Here is a 24,238-nt window from a genome sequence, read left to right as displayed (position 1 = left end):
AACCAAGGAAACCGAGAAATTCAAAATTAAAAGGTTTGAGATCCTTCATTAAGTATTTAATGGCAGAGGACATACTCTACCCTGTATTTAACAATCTTTGGAAAGGATACTGCACTCAAGAGCAGCATGATTTGTAAACACAGAAAAACTGAAGGTGTTCTTTTCTCTGTATTCTGCCTATTTCAGCTCAAATATTTGGTTTCAAGTCTTCAGATATGCATTTTCTTCCATTTCAGTACATACTTTGTGCTGGTTTCATCTTCTATATAAAGGCAGAACATTTCAAAGCTTTGAAACAGCAATATCCAGTTGTCATCATCCTTACCTCAGAATAGGAGCAGTTTGGCTTTGGGGGAAGCTTTTTGTTCTCTGCTGTTTCCTCAGTAAAAACAATTTCTCTCCCTTTGTGCACAGCAGCATTTCTGCTGCCACGGCTGCGGAAGGCACTGCCAGGGCAGCGGGCACGGCCCCGCTTCTCCTGGGGTTCATTTGCTGGGAAGCAGGGCAAGCACGACCAGCGCCCTCTCCTTCCCTGAGTGCATTCACAGCCACAGCCATTATTTGCTCCGAGATTGCTTTTCTGTGCCCTGAAAGGCTCTGCGAGTTCACGTAGGAGTAACAGCAATTTTAAGACAAGGTGTGCTCCAAGGCAACAAATGAGAACAAAGACTCAGGAGAGCTAAAAGCTGAAGGACTCAATTTATTTTTTTATCCATTGAATAACTGAATTATTAAATTAAAAGCAATGCTACATCAACTTTACCAAGGTGGGGGAGTAAGTTCTGAACACCAAGACTGAGGGATTTATTATGCTTTTATGGAATCCATGTCTGTACATGAACCTCAGTCATTTGTGGTCAGAAACAAATACAGCCATACTGCTATAACCAGTAAACAGCAGGACAGAAAACCAGGCATTACACTTGTTCTCAAGTTGAAGTAAAGGTTAGTTCAGCTGAGTCCCCTTTCAGCTAGCTACAACCTGCAGCAAATCAAACTTGTAAACTTTTGACCAACACTGAAAGTAAAACTAATACATATTTCTGCAGGAAAATGATAATTTCTGCTGTGTCCTTTGTTTTCTTAATACCTGGAAATACAGTGTATTTGAGACCACTGTGGCAAATCAAAGGAGAATTAGGAGGTTAAAACAGCAGCAGATAGTGACAGCAAAACCCAACAACATTGGAAGCTTAGTATGTCCTCAGTAGTGTTGCCGATGGGGCAATGGATGTTGGGATCAGTGCCATGGTGAGCTCCACCTACACATGATGTTCTACCCACATACAGTGAGCTCAAACACTACAAAATGCTATTCTCAGGAGGAATTTGCAAACAAGCATGAAACACAGGTAGCCTTGGCACTAAAAGAGCTACATTTTCAAAAGAAGGCACACCAGGAGCAATTTGGTGGCTGAAGAAGGTGTAATCCTGAGTATAAAGCACGGCTTTTGACACTTGTAGATGGCCTGCTCCTGGACAGGGGTCACAAGGCTCATGCCACATTGAGCCAGTTCTGCAAGAGATGACAAAGTACAGTGATGCAGTAATTTATGTGGTTTTTGAGCACAAGGCTGTGAGAACATAATTAGGTAGTCTTCTATCAAATGAATTGAATAAAAACTATAAAACAAAATGATGAGGCACTAAATTTAGAAGAAAATTCATTTGATTATCACATCAGAGCTGCGATATTTCAGATCATACTGTCAGCTTAATTGGCTAGAATTTATGTAGATTTGACAAAACTATCTGAGCTGTTACTAACATGGGAAGTCACACTTCATGTATTCCAAAGCAGTTAGCCTTTTCACTCTGACGTAGCACTTGAAAACCTTGTGCTGAACACATTTTGAACTGTATAAAGTTGGAATGACTGGAATTGTTTATTATTTTGTGTTTCCGGTGATGTCTGTCATGACAGTGTCTGATTGCTCCAGGCATACCCAACACTGGCAGGACAGTTCCCAGGGACAGAGAAACAGCATCGCTCTCGTCTCACTGGTGACTCTCCGACAGTGATCAATATGATCTTGTTCCTGCTCTCCAGCTTCCAATGCAGACAGTTCCCTCATTACAGTTAGTTGTGCATGGATTTATATGCGTATGACTTGGGATAGGTGTCTTTTAAGTCACAGGACCTTCTCCTAAATTCTTGGACCCGCTCACACAGCAAATAACTGAAGTTTTAGGGATTCCTGATACCCTGTTTTGACATTTCACAGAGGAGTACATTTCAGTGGTACTTGTTCGATGCTGCACTTTATGCGCTAACTCTTAAAACATCTAGCACAGATAAGCAAGAAAAAGCCTGTTGACTGTATTCCATCTTCACACTTCACTGATCCCTCCACATCCATTATCTCCAGGAGGCATTCTGCCTTTCTGTGCTTGTTTTGAGGGATGTCACCCCAGAAATTGCATCTAGCTCAGGCAATTGAGTGTAAAGTTTAGTTTTTATGAAACTCTGTTATGAACAACACCAATGGAAAGAGAGGGGTTACTTTACAAAAGAGCCTAACAAAAGTTCAGGACTAAGTAATCAACAGAATGACCACAGGGAAGCAGTTATTAAATATCAGTGACTTTTTTTTGCTTTAATGAAAATATTCAGCTTTCAAACAAAATTCTTGGACCTTTCTTCCAGAAATGGTTCTCACTTGAGAACGGAGCAGAGATCTGTGGGTCCACATTGCTAGCATTGGAAGTACTTTGTTACTTTAAGGGCATTAATGTTTCAAAGGGAGAGGCTCAATGAAGACATTTCTCCTGTCTGTGTGTAGAGGCCTGTTCATCTCCACGTCTGCAAACTCTCTTGTGTATGGTGTAGATAGATAAGTAGCATGCTCGTCTTCTAAAAACTAGGAGAGACTTCTTCAAGTTATTACTTTGTGTTTGTCTCTTCAGTAATAAAAAACCAGCTCTGCTTAAACATACAGTTTGGAAATAAAATACTTTTTTCCCCCATATTTTTGTTTTGAAAAAATACAAGCATTTGTTCTTGTAGTTTGCTTTGAAGCAAAATATTTTCTGATTCTTCAGTGTTTGTTTTGAAGTTATTAGTCAGTTTTCTAAACCACAAAGCATAATCTTTTCCTAACTAGTTTATGTAGAAGCATTTGTGGTTTATAAGAATATGCCCTGTTCTTTACTTGGGAAAATTAACATCCTAACACATACCTCCAAGCTTTCTTAGGCAATTAGAAAGCAGACTCTCTCCAGTCTGTTCTCCTCTGTCTCTTCCACTATTCAACTAGAGAATAAGAAGGAAATCTCTCCTTGAGTTGCAAAGGTCTGAGGAATGACGTGCTGGGGCTTACCACTGCATTGTGTCGGGGGTAGAGACTCAATTCAGGACAGACAGCAGCAGGCCATGTTAGACACAATTGTGCTGGGTTTGGCTGGTGTGGAGTTAATTTTCTTCCCAGTGGCTGGTATGGGGCTAAATGTTGGATTTATGCTGAACACAGGATTGATAGTACAGAGATGTTTTTGTTACTGCTGAGCAGGGCTTACACAGAGCCAAGGCCTTTTCTGCTTTTTGTACTGCCATGCTGCTGAGGGGGCTGGGGGTCCATGGGAGGTTGGGAGGAGACACAGCTGGGACAGGTCACCTTAACTGTCCAAAGGGACATTCCAGACCATGGGTCATCATCCTCAGTATATAGTGCAGGGAAGAAGGAGTAAGAGAAGATGTTTGGATTGATGGTGTTGTCTTCCCCAGTCACTGATACGTGCGATGGGGCCCTGCTCTCCTGGGATGACTGAACTCCTGCCTGCCCTTGGGAAGCAGTGAATTAATTCCTGGTTTTGCTTTGCTTGTGTGCATGGCCTTTGCTTTACCTATTAAACTGTTTTTATCTCAGCCCACGATTTCTCTCACTTTTATCCTTCCAACTCTCTTCCCTCCAACATTGGTGGGGGAGTGAGCCAGTGCCTGTGTGGTACTTGGTGGCTGGCTGGGGTTAAACATGACAACTAAATTTTTTCTTCTGATGACAGAAACTCTGGGAAACAAAAACATGAATAACTTTTTTTTCTTGCTTGAGGAGGTAACAGAATTACAAAGGTTCCTCTGATATTAAATTATGTCCTGGATATTCCATTTTTCTCTTTGAAAATAAATTTCTGGCTCTTCTGTTTTAAAGTCTGAAAGCACATCATAAGTAGACTCAAAAAACCTGGAAGGCAAACCAAAAGAACTTTAAATATACTATTAAAAAAATCCTACAAGCCTTCAACTACCTAGTTTCTTAGGACAATTTTACCAGAAGAAGGGACCTGAAAAAATTGATGGCTGGCCATGAAATCCTTGAGTGCTGCTGGTCTGGGAGTTCTGAATCAAAGACAGCAGGATGGTAGGAAACCATAGATAGAAGAAGACAAGAAGCACTTTGAAATTAACACAGGCCACACAGTGAGTATGTTGGGGGATGTCCAGTCACTGGGCATCACTGAGAAGAGTCTGGCTCTGTCCTCTTGCACTCTGCCTTTAGGTACTTGTGCACACTGAGGAGATCCCCCCATGATTCCTCTGACTTTGGCAGCAGAGTCCTGCAGAAATTCTTGATGCACATACTCCTTCTTCACCCCACAGTTCCCACTCCAGGAGATCCTATCTCCTGACCTACCTCAGCATCCTCTGGATGCAGGATCCCCTTCTCTCACACAAGTTCTGGCTGCTGGGACTCAATCAAATGAACACACTTTCCTAAAATTGCAGTGCTCTTTAAAGAGCTCACAGCACGTCAGAGTTCCTCTAGCAAGCACTGTTGTGTTTCTGGAGAAAAAAGCAGTAACCTTGCTTGTAACTGTACTGAAGTTTAACTGTACACCCCTGATCCATGTGAGCACAGGAATGGGACGCAAACACTAAACTGTGTGTCAGAGCAGGGACAGCAGGAGAGGTAAATGGCTGCTGTTAACTGAGGTGCAGCTTAAGACCAGTATATAGCAGGAAACTGTAATTAAATCCTCAGCACTCAGTGGGCAAAGTTATAATGTGCATTTTTAGCCTGGGGTATTTGACAAATTTTTTATGTAAATAATTAATAGCAATACCAAGGAACATCTTGTGTATATGGATACAAGAGCTTTATTCCCCAAGGCACTTCTGTTAGGGTTTTTTTCCCCTTTTTCTCTCTTCCCCGAGTGATGCCAATCTCAGAGGCTGCTCTGCTGACAGGATTTCCCATTTTAGGCAGGGCAGAATTCCCTGCATAATGCAAAGGCTAAGCTGCCCTAGGAAGTTTTGACAGTTCTTCAGCCTTCAAAATACAGTTCCCTTGCTTCTGTAAACTGACAAGAGAACTACCTTCTGCAATCAAACCACCCTCCCCAGCAGAGCTCCAAGACAACAGTTTTTCTACAAGTACTGTATCAGATGGTGAGAAACCATCTCATTGACATTGTGATGGGGATCCTGACCCTTCAGGATGGGGATGGGGATCCTGATCCCTTTCTCCAAACACAACCAGAACACAGTGCTGGGAGTGCTGCCCCTATGTTTCGTAACTTCAAGACAGTAAATTTCCTTTTTTGCCTTCTGAGAAATTCTTCTACTAAGAAAGTCTCCTTCAAGAGGAAAGGACAAGACCACTTTAGCTGAAGGTTTAGGTTCTCCAAAACCAAAGTCCAGCATTCAGACTCCATGGCCCTTCACTGTAAAAAGATTTGTTACACAGCCTTCCACACTTCAGGACACAAAACATGAAGGGATACAGAATGAAGAATGAGCATGAAGTAACTGGCTGCCATCATCTATATTCTCTGGTGAAATGCCAGTTTGTGCTCAGGCCCATTTTCAGGTACAATCACCATACTAGTTATCACAGGAGATACCACAACAATCAGCGATATATCTCAGCCACAGCAGGCTTAATTTGTCACAAACTAAATGTTTCCTACCATTACTTATTCAATAGGGCATGTATTTTTAGTGTGTGGTATTTTGTTACTATTTTGCATATGCTTCACTCCTGCGCATGCAGAAATATGCAGATGTGAAGGGAGCAGGAAAAAATTGTAGATGGAGAAAGGGGAAATAAATCATAACTCACATTGTATATTGAAACTAGCTGCATCTAACACATCATCTACAGGTGTGGAAGAAAAGAATCCTTATGACAAGAGAGTATGCTAATTATCTAATTACAGATGATAGACCAGATCCCCATCAGGGGATGACTACAGGAATATTTTAACTTAGGAGCACTTGATGACCTTCAGTGGATCCAGCTTCATGACATCTCCCTAATTACATTCCTCCCACAAACTGTTACACTCACATCTATGATCTTAGCAAGTCTATTCATGTTTCCTATTCTGGCGAAGAGCAAGACCAAAGATATTTAACAGGAGTTACTCTAAAGTGCAAATTATGTAGGAATGGGTTTGCAAATAATGAACCAACCTACTGCTTTGCAGCTTTCTTATTTTTGCTGCTGGGTTTGCATGCTGTTAAACTGAGCAAGAAAACGGATCAAAATTAAAACACAATTAATCATGTTAGCTTGCAATTTACTGAAACTAACCATGAAATGTGACAATACAGGAGGTAAAGTTGGAAATAACTGCTGTGGATGTAAAAGCTTTGATATTTTTGACATGTTAAAGTGCACTTTTGATATTTTTTATTGTATCATATTATAGGATCACAGAATAATGGAAATTATCCGGAGTATTTGGAGTTATTCTAACTGTTTCAAGTAGGTATTTCCTACAGAGTACCACAAGAAAGACAAAAATAATATCAAAGAGAAATCCCTCAATAGTGAATATCTGAGAAGATTATAGTACTGATGTAGGAGAGAATTAATTTCTTAACTGTGAAAACCAAAGAACACCCTCATCTATCAGTACACACTCTGCACAGGCAAATTCTATTGACCAGTCAGTTCACCATTCTTTTGAGATCATCACATCCAAAGGATGATCTGTAATCCCTTCCTGTAGATGGAGCAAAGTATCAGGCACATGTGAGGGTGAATTTCTTGCAGACTAAGATAATCTTCACAGGATTTGCATGACCAGTCATAAACCAGCTCTTTGACTATATCACATTTTATACAAGGCTGCAGGCCACGACTGAAACACTGGAACTGATGAATGTCCTCTTCTAGGGGACAGTCATTAGATTTAGTATAATTCAAGGCTGCTGGATGTGGCATGTGATTAATTTACATTTCAATTTTATGTGGAATTCATGCACATGCTTAGTTCTGCACATCCAAACCCAAACTCCCGGGCTCCAATGAGTACTGTACCTGCAAGTCTTGTAGAAACTATGTTTTCAGATATGGCCTGTGACTGCACTACTCAAAAACTGGAAATCTGTATCACTGTCAGAACCTGAGAGAGACAGAAATGACTTCATAATAACCTCACTGCTTTCGAGATGCCCTTTGCTGACCTTTCTGTAGAAAATTTTTCTTTAGAGTGAACATCTGAGCATGCCCTAAATGTTTCTGTCAGATTCTCAGTAAGGTAATTAAAAAAACCTTTTAAGTGTTAAAAATAGCGATCATTAGAGAATAAATATGGGGTTAAATTTATGTTGAAATAGCTCTTACAAGAAAAAGCCTCTTTAAAGGCTCACATTAAAAATTTGTATTTCTCTGGGCAGTGCTTTAGTGAAATGAATAAAATCTTTCATTTTACAAAATGTTATTTTCCCCCCCCCCAAGTTTCCTGAAGAGAAAGACTCCATTGCTTCTTTTAAAATATCAGGAACATTATGACACAGCAGGGTAAAAGCAAGAAAAAACTAAATGCTCTTTCCTTCCAAATGGTGTATTTATGCTGTACATAAAAAATAAGTTAATGATGCAGTGTGCACTGGGGCAATTCACTCAAATTATATGCCATTTCTTTTAGGATTCCTGGTCTTTAGCACTTCTGCATTTCCAGAACCCCTTTGTATTGCTTTCTGTTTTCCTCTGTTCTTCATTTATGTTTCTATGCAGTAAATTCCAGATTATTTTCTCCTGCTCAATTTAACTCCTCTGCCTCTCTTCAGGATAAAAAGGATTTATCAGTCAATATGCAGAACTAGCAATTCAGGTGACGACTATGTGACACAACTATCTTTTTCTTACTGTAGCCAGGGTGGGTTTTTTTTTTTGTATTGAAACTTCTCTGTACATCTGAGTTTTCATTGTAATTGCCTGATGCATCTTTACTGACTCAGGCTTTTCAAAGGAAATCAGAGGATAATTTCATGGACAGAAATTATCATTAATTTCTTTAAGGTTCAGAATGTAGAACAACAGAGGCTTATGGGTCTTATTTGAAATTAGATGTAAATTATTCTGAAGTTGGCACTGAAGTGCTGAATATTTCCTTTTAAATAAAATGATAGAATCATAGAATGGTTTGGGTTGGAAGAGATCTTTAAAGGTCATCTAGTCCAACCCCTCTGCAATGAGCAGGAACATCTTCCACTAGACCAGGTCGCTCAGAGCCTCATCCAGCCTGATCTTCATTGTTTACAGGTATGTGGCATTTACCACCTCTGGGCAACCTGGTCCAGTGTTTCATCATCCTCATTGTAAAAAACTTCTTCCTTATATTTAGTCTAATGTCCTCAAGTTTAAAACCATTACTCATTATCCTATGACAACAAGACCTACTATAAATTCTGTCTCCATCTTTTCTATAAGCCCTCTTTAGGTACTGAAAGGCCACAGTGAAGTCAGCCCAGAGCCTTCTCTTCTCCAGGCTGAACAACCTCGCTCTGTCTTTCATAAAGAGATGCTCCTGCCCTGTGATCACCTTTGTGACCCTCCTCTGGATTCACTCCAACAGGTCCATGTCCTTCCTGTGCTGGACTACAGCAAGTCCTTGGGTGCCACAAATAGCATTGAGTATGTTTGCATGATCACATACATGGAACCATTAGCATATCAGTTTTGAATTACATAAATTAATATCAAATAACTAATGTTCCAAAGGAGCTTTCTAAAAAAAATTCTGACTTACTTGTCCATTGCTGCAATAAATTTATTTGCACTGTAAATCATTCATTTGTAGTTAGATTGTAAAAGTACAAGTCCTGTATTTTGCAAAACTGAAACTTGTGCTTATGAAGCAATAGGTTATTTTAAGGTGGCTTCGATATTCCAAATACACTGAATTCCTAATATGCTGAATAGACTACTTGTTAGGCTGGTTGATGGGTGCCATATATCATTGGATATAGTCTCCAACATGATCAATGTTTGAAATAACAGAAAATCCCAAGGATTATGACTTCTTGTATTTTGTCTTTGAATTATGGGGTGCAACTCCAGGTCCATTGAAGTAATTGAAAAGCCATCTTTTTACTTAGAGAGGTTTCTGGATCAGCCTACTACTCCTAGAGCCATGCAAAGAATCTCTCTTTCACTCACCTGCTTCTTCCAGCTACTGTTCAGCTTTGGGGACATATTTCAGCTCACTCTTTATGTTCTGAATCTCTGACAAGTTGACAGCAGGACCTGGAAGTTTCTTAGCTCCTGGGAGGCGTTTCTTCTCTTTCTCCTCCTCTGTTGAAGCAGGAACATTCTGCACAAAAGGACACAGTGACCTTCCTGCTGCAACAGCAATCTCTTGAACATGAGCATAGATCAGTTATTTGGAAAACAGGAAAGGATGTTTTTATACTAAAGGCATTCCCAGTGGAAATTGGGGTGGAGGCAGGAAGAAATAAGTTATTTTGTGGTTTTTTTGTCTAAAATGTCTAAAAACATTCTCAAAAGAATAGAAGATGCTCAGTTGTAGAGGAATGTGGACAAGAATGGGTAAGAATTTACAGAGCCAGACCATTAGCAGAAAATAACTGACTGGAGAATTAAAGGCAACTCCAAGTCCTTCATACTTTAGATGACAAAAAAGTAGAACCATTTTTATCATCTAATTCCTTTGAGAGTTTCACAGTTGCCAGACAGTTGGAGAGGAAAACCATTATGCATGTCTGCAGCTCTGGGGAAGAGCTATGATAGTAGGTTATGTACCCCAAAAGCTCCATGCAAGATCAACATGAGTTGAAATTTAACTTTTCATGACCTCAGTTGCAAGACCAGAAGGGTTTTTGTCATTTTATGTTTGAATTAGGGTAGTGCTGCATGGCTATTCTGCTGACACTGTAAAAATACCAGTTAAATAACACCACTTACACAATAGTGAGCAACTCAGATAATTTCCCAATGGACCAGAGTATTTCAGCCCTTCGTACTTCCTCAGCTGTACTATTGCTTCTAGGTGAGTAGAACAGGTATTTTAGACCATTTCTAGACTGGGTTATGTTTTGCAGGAGTAGATTTCCAGACAGGAGTTTACTGTTGTTCCAGCTTGCTGTGTATCTTATAAAGCTGGCATACATGAGGAATCAAGTACATTTAGAGATTAATTTATATTTTATTGCAAATAATTTCATGAGGAAAATATTTTTTCTTTTTTGATTACTCTGTGATGGACTTTTTGGAGTTCAACCACTATTTAGATTTATTAGCCACCCTTTTTGAAAAGTTGTAATAACTGTGAACAGTGAATTCTTAATATTTAACTTCATTTTTTAGATTCCAACATTACTTGTCAAATATTATTGGCCAGTAAACCCCTCTTTTTTTTCTCTGATGACTAATGGACTACATGCTAATCAGGAAGAAGAGTTTGCAATATCAACTAGCAAACAAACAAGGCATTGTAGAAAACTGACATTTTCTTCCTATCTGATCTTTAAGGACTTTCTTAAGAAGACCACTATACATAAGGAAACTGAAGTGATAATTACATTGCTTGGCTTGGTAAACTTGTATTATCTTTTCTCACATTTTAGCCAATACACAATTAATACAAGATAATCCTAATAATATATTTTAATATTGTTTTTGCTAGATCATTTCAAATCCCAGACAGTAATTCAGCCCCAGGTACTGTATGTACTGTCTGATATATGGCTCAACGATCTAACATCCTGAAACAGTAGCAAAGCACAGCAGGAGAGTAAGTAAATTGATACAGAAGCTGTTTCGAAGGATGCACAAAATTGTATCAGTAGTCAAAGATGCCATGAGCTTGTATTGTTTCCTTTGACAGTTTTCCTAGGTAATCTGAATAATCAGGGGAAACAAGCACTCCCTCAACCCCATAGTTCTTATCAGTACATAGCAGATACTATGTAAAAAATACCATTTCAACTCATGGCAATACCATTCCTCTTGTGGAACAAATGGTGCAAGCTTTGCCCATGTTTTGGAGACTTTGTGCTCAGCTTGCTCTTCCAACATCAGGTCTGTGCTATTTATGACTTCACCCCTCCCTATATCACTCACTCCATGTGCAATGCACAGCTGAGATCAGAGTATGGCCTTCAGTTTTATGGAAGGAAGCCTGAAGAGTGACTTGGATATACAACAAGGGTTAACAAATACAAGCATGGGAATGCTCTGACTGATGAAGACTTATTTTCTGTAATTCCCACCCTCCATTTCTTTTCATGTCAACGTTTGCTCCACTGACCTTCAAAAATATACATTCCCACCTCACTGCACCACCCCTGTGAGTAAGATCCATATTCCACTCATCTCCTTTGTCAAGGCTTTAAAATACAGTGGAAAATATTACTCACTGTTACCAAAAGTTGCATTTGTCTAAAACTGCTCTGAAAAATCATGACCTGTATGGAAAAACCTAACAAGATGAGACAACTGAAATGACAAGTTCACTGGTGGCATTTGTATTCTATTCCTGTAACAAGACCTGTTTCTGTAGTGATTACTCCCATCGGTTTGGTTGAGTAATGGCCATAAAACCTGGGCCAAGAACTTCCATAACGTCTGTCTTATATATAGTATTCATGTAGCTGAGAAGCAAAGCAACATTCAATTACCCAAACAAATGTAATTATCAGCACCAGTCATTTATTTTAGTTCTCAAACACTACTAGAATTCACACATGCTATATTAGTTTCTGCTTAATAACATGCACTCCTTCACCAGTTTAATTACTGCGCAGAGAACATGCTTTGATTTCTTTCCAATGGAAAAAGCCACAATATATGTTCAAGGTCATTTTGTATGTCTGGCTTTTTTAAATCTTAAGAGCTAAGTCAGCCTAGGTTTGATTACTTCAGGAAAGTTCTCTGTAAACAGAGCACTGTTTATATAAAAATATGGCAAAAAAAAATATATGACTGAGACAGAAAATGAAGAATTAGCTCTTACATAGCCTTTCCTGCCCTTGGCTGTGAGGAGCATTGGGAGCTCTGGACCAGTAGGATGAGTTCTCATGTGGGGATTACAAATCCAAAATAAGCAAACTGGCCAGGAAACCAGGAGCACCCATCTTTTTTATCTTGTTTGGAGTATCTACCACTATCTTTTCTTCCACTTTTGATTTTAGGTCTCATTTATTATAAAAGTTAATGATAAATACGATACTTTAATATCATCCAGAAATATGATATCTGTGTTTACTCATAACCTTTGTGATCAACGTTAGTTAAGGTATAAATTGGATTTTAATATTCAAAACTCAGCGCTAAACACTCCCTGTAAAATACAAGCATGAAAATGCAGAATTCAGTCTAAAATGGTGTATTTTCACCCCTGGACAGGCAAATGGGTTCAGAATTTCTGTTTTAACTTGCAAGTGTCTTCACATGCAACTTCTTCTTGTTGATAAACCTTCCAAAAAGCGTTGTGTTTGAAAACCTGTTCCAAAACTGTAAAGCTGTAACAATAAATCACACCACAGGGTGGCAGGTAGCAGCAAAGTCTTCCAAAGCCTTGCTACAACTTTTCCTGCTGTATCTCACCAGGTCCTATCTAGACAAATGCTGCTAGGGAAATCCTGACTCTCTCTCCTGACAGCAGGTACTATCCCGCTGTGGCAGCAGAGCTACACACCTTTGAAACAGTTTATATTCCTATAGGGTCCTTGGCACCCAAAGCAGAACTATTTATACATGAAGTGTTAGTAAGTGGCCATTTATTTCCACGAAATATCAGTGAATGTTCAACTGTGGTACCTAAGATTGGTATGCAGAGCTTTAAGATCACTTTAAAGGCTTTCTTCCATTTCATGGCAGGGATTCTCCTTGGAAAAAAAAAATCAAAAAAATCATTTTGCTTACCTCCTCCACTTCTTCAGGTGTAAATTCTTTTCTTTTATGAGGGTGGCCTGCACCAGGTCGAAATGCTCCCATTGGGATGTTAATATTAGCCTGTGAGAAGGAAATTGTGATGTATATAATAGTGACTGATAAATAAAGATACCGTTGGTAAATGGAAAAACTTGGAGTGGGACAAGCATATAGACATTATCATGGTTTCCAAGCACTTATGCCTTCAATGTATGCACATCACACCACTCCTGGGAAAGAGAAGTGCTTTCATCTCCATTTTAAAGACAGAAAGTAAAAAACAAACTAGAAAGTGAAGTACTGCATTTTAGACTAATGTTTCCTAATTTCACTGGACTTAAAAAAAAAAATGAGTACTGGACACTAAAGCGTCTTTAGGCACCTGGGTCTGCTTCAGTTTGGTCAAGGTCAAACAGAAAGTGAACGCCAAAAGCAACATTTAAGTGAAAATCACACAAATCTTTCAATAACACCTGATCACTGGACCACTCTCCATTCTCCAATGACACCAGTTTTCACCTCACTTAATCACAGGTAGCTTAGAAGGGAAGCCTGCCCTGAATCAGCTTAAGCCATAAGTGTTTAAAATGTGATTTTACCAACAAAACGTACCCACGGGTGCTACAAACTGTGAATAGTTGAACCAGCTCCAACACTGGGCAGACCACTGGCCCCTGGCTTCAGCAAACTCCCTCCAGAATGATACCCACACAACTGCATCAATCTGATCTTTTAACTGGGGCAGAAAGCTAGTAGCCATAATGTAATTAGGGCTGATAATAGGTATCTTAAAAATAAAGATTTTGGGGAATAGAATGGCACAAAAACAGTGCTTAGGAAAGAACATCTGAAAAGTATCCATTTCCAAATGTGACCAAGCCCAGATTATTTTAAAAGTCAAATGGCATGATCAACTAAATGCACAATTTATACTTATTCTTATCTCGTGATCTCAGAAGAGAAGCTGCTCCTAGGAAATGTCATCAAAATACCATGGCTCACACTGGTAAAACCAGGGGGTGAACTGGTAATGTTACGGAGCAGAAGCAGAGAACCTTCTAACAGCGAGCTCTGTTCTTGTCCTTTACCATCTGACTGATCTGCACTAAATGGAGATGAATAATCTCATCCTTCTGCTCAAGTTATGGTCTTGCAGATCATGCCCCACTTGGGCAACCACAGGAAAACAGCCCACGGTTTTCAGTAACAACTGTTCTGATGGCTGTAATCAAATGATGAGCAAATTAAGAACCCATCTGCCAAGAAATGAGTACTTTTCCCTGTATTCTACTTACCTGTTTCCCATTATCTTATTTATGCAAGATGATGCTGTAATTTCAGCAGGGCTGCCAAATAACTGCAGGGTTACAGAAAACCAGGTATTTGTTTCATAAACCTTTTTCACTGAGCATTAGTTTAGATATCATGAAACTTTTCACCTGCACTTCATAAGTTCCCAGGAAACAGGGCATTTTCAGTCACACAGTTCTTAACTCATCATTTCATTTAGGGATGGAAAAAAAACAGCTTTGCCATTTCTAATTTTAAGTTACTGCCCCGCCAAGTGCTGGTATCTCCAGACAGCTTCAATATTTGGACTGGGAAACTTCTCTGCAAATTACAGCTAGCATGGTCGTACAAGTTTGCAGAGTTGAAAATTTAAGAGATATCTCTCCTTTTGGTGCTCATCCTGAACTTGGACATTCCTTTCCCTTGGAGATAGTCAAAGCAGAAGCCAGCCCCCCCTGGCACACTACAGCCCTTGCATGTTCCACCATGATTGACAGGTCAATGTGACTAAAAGTGGTTCAGAAAACAAAAATGAACCTCTAAGTTCCAGGCTGCTAAATAAATTCAATAAACCACTCTTTGGTCTGCTTCAGCAGTAATCTGTGTCACACAAAAGCAGTTTGCACTTTGTTATCTGCAGTAAGGACATTCACGTCAGAGTTTGGGCAAGAAATACACAATCATGACATAATAACTTGGTAAAATGAGCATCCTTTGAGACATAGTTAAAAACTGTCTGCATCTGATATCAGATTCTGTAAATTAAAATATTTCCAGTATAAAATGAAAGTATGACATTTCCAAACAATTCTGAGCAGAGGTACCAAAGTCCTGAGCTGCAAATCTCTCTTAATCCAATGCTGGTTCTGTCTCTCAGATGAGCAGCTGTGTAATGAGTGGGCCAAATTCTGTACACCAGCATAGCTCTGCAAAGACTCATGCTGTGATTAGCACAAGTTCACAATTTTGTTTTAAAAATATGTTTCAAGGCTTTTGTCACCTGCAAGCTGAGATGGAGATATAACCCCTGGGGATCTCCATCCAGTAAAATGCTAAATAGGAAATTGTCTGTTCCAGACTTCTGAAATCCTAAATTATAATTGCTTTAGACAGACTTTCTAGGTCTGATTGTTATGTTTAACCATCCTAATTATGAAAACTACTGAGTTTGCCTCTTCCTTTGTTTGAAAGGCCTACCATACTGTGTGCCATTGCAGTTCTTATAATGAGTAGGTAGGTATGTGCACTGATGTACTCTACCAAGGTCATTCTGAATAAACCAAAGGAAAAATACCTGTAAAAATGGCATACTAATATATTGCTATTCTCTAACTGGTATTTAGAGAATTTTTTTGTGTGTTCTTCTTTCTGTTTAATAGAGAGAGGGTGTTCAGATTAGGCTACAACTGATGCAGCTGTGCATGACTTGAGGACTGTTATGGGTAAGTCCTTCACAGCATCACAGCCATTCCTGGCTGTCCAGATGGATGACTGAGTAATCTGGAAAGACACTTTTGTATAGAAATATTTAATTTAAGAAAAAAAAAAGGAAAGAAAGAGAAAGAGAGAGAAAAAGACAGAAAGAAAAGAAAGAAAAGAAAAAGAAAAAGAAAGAAAGAGAGAGAGAAAGAAAGAAAGAAAGAAAGAAAGAAAGAAAGAAAGAAAGAGAAAAAGAAAGAAAAGAAAGAATAAAGAAAGAAGCTGTAGAGAAAACTGAATGAAATCCAGAAACAACCAACCAACCAACAAAACCAAAACAACAGCAACAAAAACCCCAGGAATCTCCTCACCCTTACCTCTGGGGAAAGCCAAGAGTGTTTAAAGATAGAATAATTTTCAGTCAGAGCTGTTCACAGCCTTTTACACACTGAGAAGGGGAGTGATGTCTTAAGAGGCCTCGTAGAAACAGAGACTAGACCCGAGTAAGAGAATAAAGGTGGGTATTTATTTGAAAGGCCTTCAAAGGTACCCCCTGGGGGGTGAGAGGTTTTTGCCAAGATGGACCCCAAGATGGACCCCAAGATGGACTCCAAGTCACGAGTGTTTCACACTTTTATAGGTTTGGTTCATTTGCATATCAGGGTTAATTCTCCAATTAAAGCTTCAGTTAATGATGTAATTTCCCCAAGCTTTCCCCCCCTTTAAAGGCTTTTGGTTTATACTTTTTGGGCCTAGGATGGCCTGAGTGTCCTTGGAGAGCAAGCCTGGAGAGGCTTTGTTATGTCTACCTAACATGAGAGAGCAGAAATTAACAGGCTACAAGAAACTTCAGAGTTACACACTAGGCAGCACAGGATTTGAAAAATATGAAAGTTAAAACCTAAGGTATCAGGAGGTCAGCAATTGTTTAAAGGAATTAACAGTACTTTGGTACTACTCTTGGGAACCAGTTGCTGCCTTTAACTCTGACACATCTAGTAGCTATTGGCAAGTGAACATTTTTGTCTATATCTCGTACAGTGAGAAAAAAGACATTTCAGACACAGAACACCAGAAATGCTTCAGTTAGTTAGGTGCCATTACATTCCCATTGCTGCAGCATGATGTACATTCTCCAGGGCACGTCAGTCCTATTATACCACCACACAATAGCAAAGGATCATAATATATGAATCACAGTGTATAAAAGTAATGTGACATTTTGTTCTTAGAGTGCTCAAAGCGTAAAAAGCATCAATTCAAGTGCAAGTCTCCCTACTAGAACCACCTTTGACAAAATGCTTAATAGATATATTTTAAAATTTGTGCTGTAATTCTTTCTCATGATTCAAATTACCTTCGCAAAAATTAAATTTTCTTAAAATATTAAACTTAGTGCTTAAATTTAAAGCATTTTTTAAATGAACAACCTAGGAACACTGTTTACATTTAGAAGTTGGAAAGTCATCCTAAAAATATAATCCAGCATATCATTACATCTTTAAGAAAAAAATGTAAACCAATTAATTCCTTAAAAATGTTTGTATGTGCCTATGGAGTTTAAATGTAAAATGGAAATAAACATTTTTGAGCTATTAAATGTCTATATATTTTCATTAGTCATACAAACACTTCTATAGCCACTGTAAAAGAGGCATGAAAATTTGAACTGAGTGAAATCAATATTCTGGCAAAATGGCAAAATTTTTCTAATTTCTACAGAATTAGAGTACAGTAGTTTGCATGCCTGTTTCAGTAGAATTGATGATGATAAAGAGAATCTGCACTTTTACAGTGCCTTGCATTTTCAGTATGCTGCCTAGCCCCTGGGTAATTAATCTTGATACCCCAATCTTTGCACTAGTATTATCTCAAAGAAACAGAGAACAGAGCAGACTTTAGAAATTCCATTTTGTGTTTCTTAGGTAAGGCAACTGAACTCATGGCAAAATTTCTCTGGAAGTGCATTTTACGAAATACATTAGAACTCTGTAAGATTCTTCAGTTCAGAAGACATTTATGCCTCTTGACAAGAATCATTGATAACATGAACTAAACAGATTCTTCATGACACTACTTCATGATGATGTTGGGATAATTCTCTAGTTGTATCTTTTACAAGTATGCAACAATCGACTTCATCCTTATAATCATATACCATTGAAGAGGTATGTGAGAAACAAGAATCTTTCAAATTAAAAGATCAACATTTCTCTCATTTTACTTTGGCTTTTAAATAAAATGCTTCTTAATTATTCAAAGTTGAGGGTTTTTCTCCTTAAGGAATGCAGACATAAAAAACTTCACTATACCCATGCCATCTTTTTAGCCTATAATTCTCCCAGTATTACATCAGCTTTGTGGGAAATCTAACGGTTACAGGAATTATTTTAACTTAACAGTTATGCAGATGCATTACCATGTTTTGCTTAGATGATCCTCCAATAGGCATAACCTAACACTGGAAAGACTGTGCAAACAAGTGATTAATGAATTACCTGATCCAGTTTTTTTATCAGCTCAGAACAAACGATGATCTCCAGGTCACACTTTTTCAGTGCTTTCATGTCTACTAAGTTTTTCACTTTAACAGAATAACCCCAGCTAGCACTCCTACGGTGCTTTGTCCAAGTAAAAATGCAGTCTGCCAAGCAATGGAGATGGAGATTTATCATTTTATTATATTAAAAACATAAATGCTGTCTCTTACCTGAATGGCTTTGACATGTGATGCTGGTTGTTTTGACATTTTTATGACAGAGGCTTATCCCTGCAAGCAAAATTGGAAAGTGTTACAGGCTCTGACATTCTGATAGCTATGGAAGATAAGCCAGAACTTAACCCACACTGCCTCTTGACAGGCATCCATTTCATCTGCCCAGCTCCTGTTTCCATCTCAGTTTCCAAGTTGCTTAGTTATTCCTTCTGAATATCAGAAGGAGTCAGAACACCTGAGCTTCTCCAATTAATCTTTCATAGCCACAAATGAAGCTATCTCTTTCACATTAAAAACAATAATGAGTAGAGATAAGGAATCTCTCAAACCTTAACAGCACTGTAAAATGAGTAAGAATTAAGGGAAGCATTTGAGGATAGACAATGTATGATTAGCCCTGTCACAGTATGTATGTGGGAATTATTAGAACTTTCAGTTTAAGCATAAATAAAATAAAGCATAACTTGTTAGGAAATATTGATAAATGCAGACATAACCATTTTCTGACTCACAAATCCTTGCAAACCTTTAATACCTGTGGACTGAAAGTGATCAAGATGGTCAAATGGAAAAATTCTCCTTGACAGTTGCTAGTGCACAAAGTAGCCCCTCCTCAAAGTTTTAGATCATATAGATTCACCAATTTTCTTTAGCAATAAGATCAAAAATAACATATTTTTCCATATAATTTTGTGCAGGTGGAGAAATATGGACTGATACAGTATTAATATACAATAGCAAACGGAAATACACCAAAGTAAAAAGAAAGAAATTTTATTAGCAGATTATTTGAAACACCATCTTAGCTTTTTATTCTCTCACTGGGAAGTTAGGTTTTAACTGGACTAGACTTTCATCAAAGTCTATAGTTATTTAGCTACTGTAATATAAAGTAAGGTAGTAATTCTAAAAGCTGAGAAATTATTTCACCAGAGAAATTCACTGATCACCACAAACTACAGCACATTTTTTATACTGTATTTAACCTGAGATAGGAAGGGAAGTAATAAGAATAGAAATAAATGACATAGGAGAGAATAGTAGAATTACACTGAGAAATTTAAAGTGTGTCAAAGACTTGGGTACTCCAAAGAGTAAAACTGCCACATGAGGCAGTATCAAAAAAAAATATGGATGAATTGTAGGTTGGCTTCAACTTGGAATATGAGCCTGATTGTATTGCTGGGACTGACTGGAAGACCCTCTCCTGCATATTCTCACATCGGTTTTAAATCTGTGTACAGCGCTGAGCAGAATTAAAAGTACAAATGACCTGCCATTAGAGGTCTCCCTCTGGTCACACCCTCAGCTGCAAAAAGTGCTGTCCAAACCAACATAGCATTCTGTCAGAGGACAATCATGGTCTTAAATTGCTTTGGGTTTAAATTTCTTCCACTGAATTAATAAATCAGAAAAAATCCCACTGTGCAAAATAAAACCAGCATTCTTTCAATGAGTTTTATATTGTGGTTTTACATATACAATCTTAAAATGAGAGGGAGTTTAAAGCACTTTAGAATTCACTTTAGGGGATGCAATCTCGGCCACTGACCTTCATGACAAAATTCAAACAAATTTCAGAAACACAAAAGGATTTACTACACTCTCCTTTCTTTCTGAAAATCTTTATATGCGTATAAATAACTGTTCTGTTGACCAGTGACTGTATTCCAAAATAAACAAAAGACAATCCCCCAAGTGACTGGGAAGATAGGACTCATAATACAGAATGTTTAATTAATTTTTCTTATCAACTTTTCATCTTTTTAATCAGAATGAAAAATGGAAACAAAAGCACAGGAAAACAACATTAAACATTTTAAAACACAGTGGAACTACTTCCCAAGCACTGTTACAAAGAAATTCTTGCCAAGATGAACTTCATCTTGCATGCCCGTGCATTGCAAAAACAGCCATACAAGCCTCTTGGGCCACTTAGAGATAAATGGCAAGGATTTACCCTGAACCTCAGCTTTAAAACAAGCACAGCAGGAGTGCTCCTCAGCGAGGTGCTCTGGGTTCACAAGCAGTCAGTGTTCAAAATTACTGCAATCAGACACCAGCTCCTAAAGATGGATGCATGATACAATTGTGTAGGACTGCTTTTGGAGGAGGTGATTTTCCTACCAGACCGTGCTGTCCTCATTACCGCCAGAGAAATCAGGACAACAGCACACTACTGAGTAAAAATAGATCTCTGGCTCTTTCCCCTTGCCTTCCTTCCCTGAATTTCCTTACAGAGCAATACTGACCATCAATCACAGGAAAATAGACCTTAGATTACAGAACTATCCATTACAGAAGTGATTAGATAATTTTTATAAATTCCTTTGTTCTTTCACCATGTGTCTCAGAGAGAGTCAAGAGTGCTGCACTGATTGTATTAAGTTATTTCTGGTATTCCAATCAGCTCTGCAAACTTGAAAAAATCCCACTTCACCCTTATTTCCACAGCAGGATTTCACATCTCTGGCAAGCAGAGAAACGCAGACAGGCAGCCTGTATTCCCCGGTGTCTTTTTGGCCACCCCACACCTTACCTTTTACCTTTTATGGGCTGCATGCTGAGCCAAACTTAGAAAGCAGTGGCAATGTTAGCTCAATCTGGAGCTGGTTTATGGCAGACTTCCCTTGCAAATTCCCTTGATTTGCAGTGAAAGTACTCATGAGCAGGACTACTCATGAGCAGAAATACAGGACTACTGCAGTGAAATAAATGAGTGTTTTGAAGCGAAACTTTGTAAAACAAAGGAACCTATCTTCTGTCTCTCTGCTAAAAATAATTTCTGACAGGGCTGCAGCAAGATAATAAGCTGATTTATTCAATTTGCTTTAAATACAATGAGATATCATAATGCCATCTTTTGTAATGCACACAAGAGATGTACAGTAGAACACAGACAACAGCAAGAGCCCTCCCCCTGCCCCAGCTGGAAGCTGTCCTCTCCCCCTGCCACATGCACGGCATCAAGCACAATGGGTATTTTGGAGACAGAACTGCAGTGTATTATCTTATTAAAAGGCTTTGACAGGAACTACACTACCCAGACAGTACAATGAAAGCTACCCTGCAGCTTTCAGCCTGTTACATGAAAACTTACTATAAGCTCTAGGCAAATGTGGTCACATTTTCTGTAATACATCACAATAATCTTTGCTACAGTTGCCTGTTAAGAATAGTGAAAGAAACCTCTCTTACATCAAAACCATAATGTAATATTTCACTAACTATAACAAACATAGAGAAAACAACAACCATCTTCCTATGTACTACAGTATTCCAGCTCATACACAGTTCTTATGAGTCACGAGGCATTTAAGTGACTTTCTGTTTAAAATCTTTAAAGATCCCCACAGACTATGAAACAATAGCAATCTGCTCTGAATACTCTGATACACTGCACGAGACATTAAAATAGGCAGAAACCCGCAACTATTGCAGTAAACTCAGAGCACTTACTAAAGAGTTTTCATAAGGGTCTTTCAAGACTTTAATTGACCCCTTCAAGATTAGCTAATTTATTTACTTATACAAAAAAAGTTCCAAACCGTCAAGTGAGTATGCACACCTCCTTTTGATGCTGAAAGAGGTACCTTCTTCTACCAGCTGAGGTATTGACTGTGACCCTTTTAATGTGTCTGAAATAGCTCCGATGCTTTCAGCCTGGACGGCACTGAGTGCTGCTCCAGGCTGGAGCAGGACTCAGCAGAGGAGCGAAGTGTAAAAGGGAATTCCTGTCATAGCTTCCAGTTGTTCTTCCTAAATATAGAGTTTGATTCACCCTGTAACTTGGTCCCCTGTGGCACTTGACCATGGTAAAAGCAGGGCTCAACTGTCAAGCAGGAGGTGTTGAAGGAACACACCTTTAGGTCCTTTTCCTGCCCTCCCTCTCCCTGTCATTCCAGGCTTTTCCCAAGTGCCAGGCATACAGCGGTAGTAGGTAATGCACAACTCCTCCCATGGCATTTGGGGCAGTGCGTGCCTGCCTACGCCACACTGGAGAAGGAAATAATTATGGAGACGTAATTATGAAGAAGTCACCTCGGAGGAACTATCTAGGGGAGGTGAATGACACACCAACGTGACCGCATTGCTGCTGCTTCGGGAGCAAGCTCACACAGCAGCTGCCCTGAGGTGTTGGCAGAGCCTTCCCCCACGCAGGACAGCCCTGCTCACAGGGAAGGGCTCCAGAGCATGCGAGGCCATAGCGACCAGCTGCTGAGCCTGTAGGCATGGGGATGAAGAAAAGCCAAAGGAAGAGCGTGTGTGTGTGTGTGTGTGTTTGTGAATCACACAGTTGTGCTCGTGCTGGCTGGAGTATTGTCTTAGTGAGGGCTATTGATGGAGATCTCAAAGTTGTGTGTGGGGCATATCCTGAGGTTTCTACTTCCAGAAGCACAGATTTCTGGTCATCTGTGCATCTTCACAAGAATGAATTTCTCTCTTCCTCACTCCTCTGCTGTACCTGTTCTCCACCAGATCCACACCAGTAATGGTGACAAGAGCAGCATCCTTATGAGCAATACTGTACTGGCCACTTGCTGCTGCTACTTGCCACTTTTAGGAGAACAACAACTTTCAAAATTAGTGCTAAAGACATTTATCAAAGAATCACAGAATCATAGGAGTTGCTTTGGAAGGAACCTTAAAGATCATCTAGCTCCAACACCCCTGCCCTGGGCAGGGAACCTTCCACTAGACCATGTTACTCATCAAGACCATCCAGCCTGGTCTTGAACACCTCCAGAGACAGGGAGTCCACAACCTCTCTCAACCTGTCCCAGTGCCTCACCACCTTCACAGCAAACAAGTTCTTCCTAATACCTAATCTAAACCTGCACTCCTTCAGTTTGAAGTCATTCCCCCTTGTCCTATCACTACAAGCCCTTGTGAAAAGTCCCTCTCCAGTCCTCTCTTCTTGTAGCCAACTTCATGTACTGAAAGGCTGCTAGAAGGTCACCCCAGAGCCTTCTCTTCTCTAAGCCAAACAGGTCAAACTCTCTCAGCCTGTCTTCATGAAAACAGGTGCTTTAGCACACTGATCAACTTAGAGACTCTCCTCTGGACTTGTTCCAACAGGTCCACATCTTTCTTATGCTGGGCACCCCAGACCTGTATGTAGTGCTCCAGGTGGGATATCACAAGAGCAGAGTAGAGCAGGAGAATCATCTCCCTCAGTCTGCTGGTCACACCTTTTTTGACGCATCCCAGGATGTGCTTGCCTTTCTGGGCTGCAAGGGCAAGGGCACATTGCAAGGGCACACTGCCAAGTCGTACTGAGCTTTTTGCCTACAAACACCTCCAGCCTTTCTTCCCAGGGCTGCTCTCAATCCATTCATCCAGCCTATACTTGTGCTTAGGATTGCTCCAATTCAGGCCCTTACACCTGGCCTTGCTGAACTTCAGTAGGTTTGCACAGGCTCATCTCTCAAGCCTGTCAAGGTCCCCCTGGGTGGCAATTAGTTGTAACAACGCATGGCTGGGATAGTGATTTCAGAGAGGATCTCCCTTTAACTCATTTGATGACTGATTCTTTTCATTTCAAGTATCTCAGAGAGGAAGATGACCAAGCAGGCTGCTTCATTAAGCCTGACTCACTCTCCACTGCCCTCTTTCCCAAAAATGCTGTCATCTGGAAGCCGATAAAGCTGATGACTTGCCCTGGGAGATTGCTGACTCCTTATAGCCA

At 39.5% G+C, this 24,238-nt stretch overlaps 1 protein-coding gene across 7 annotated transcripts in view; it reads right to left on the bottom strand.

Annotated features, from left to right (window-relative positions):
• Window positions 1-22,264, bottom strand: part of SMPX (small muscle protein X-linked) — a 40,130-nt gene extending 17,866 nt beyond the window's left edge. Inside the window, exons 1-5 of one of the 7 annotated variants that reach the window (XM_042036401.1) lie at window positions 22,118-22,264; window positions 18,544-18,603; window positions 13,116-13,205; window positions 9,390-9,543; window positions 3,565-4,181 (exon numbers count right to left, since the gene is read on the bottom strand). In XM_042036401.1, the coding sequence (XP_041892335.1) occupies window positions 9,403-9,543; window positions 13,116-13,205; window positions 18,544-18,582 (270 nt within the window). In that variant the 5' untranslated portion in view covers window positions 18,583-18,603; window positions 22,118-22,264 and the 3' untranslated portion in view covers window positions 3,565-4,181; window positions 9,390-9,402. Of the gene's footprint in view, window positions 1-325; window positions 1,516-3,564; window positions 4,182-9,389; window positions 9,544-13,115; window positions 13,206-18,543; window positions 18,604-21,088; window positions 21,256-22,097 lie in introns of those variants that run through there. The other 6 variants (XR_006017419.1, XM_042036407.1, XM_042036393.1 and 3 more) reach the window with 6 other exon arrangements.
• Between the last annotated feature and the right edge of the window lie 1,974 nt (window positions 22,265-24,238).

This window comes from Corvus kubaryi, unplaced genomic scaffold, assembly GCF_017639235.1.
Source record: "Corvus kubaryi isolate FWS band 111438036 unplaced genomic scaffold, C.kubaryi_AGA036_p1.0 133, whole genome shotgun sequence".
Lineage (NCBI taxonomy): Eukaryota > Metazoa > Chordata > Aves > Passeriformes > Corvidae > Corvus > Corvus kubaryi.
The sequence above is the reverse complement of the archived record's forward strand: the minus strand, read 5'-3'. Positions and strand labels throughout refer to the sequence as shown.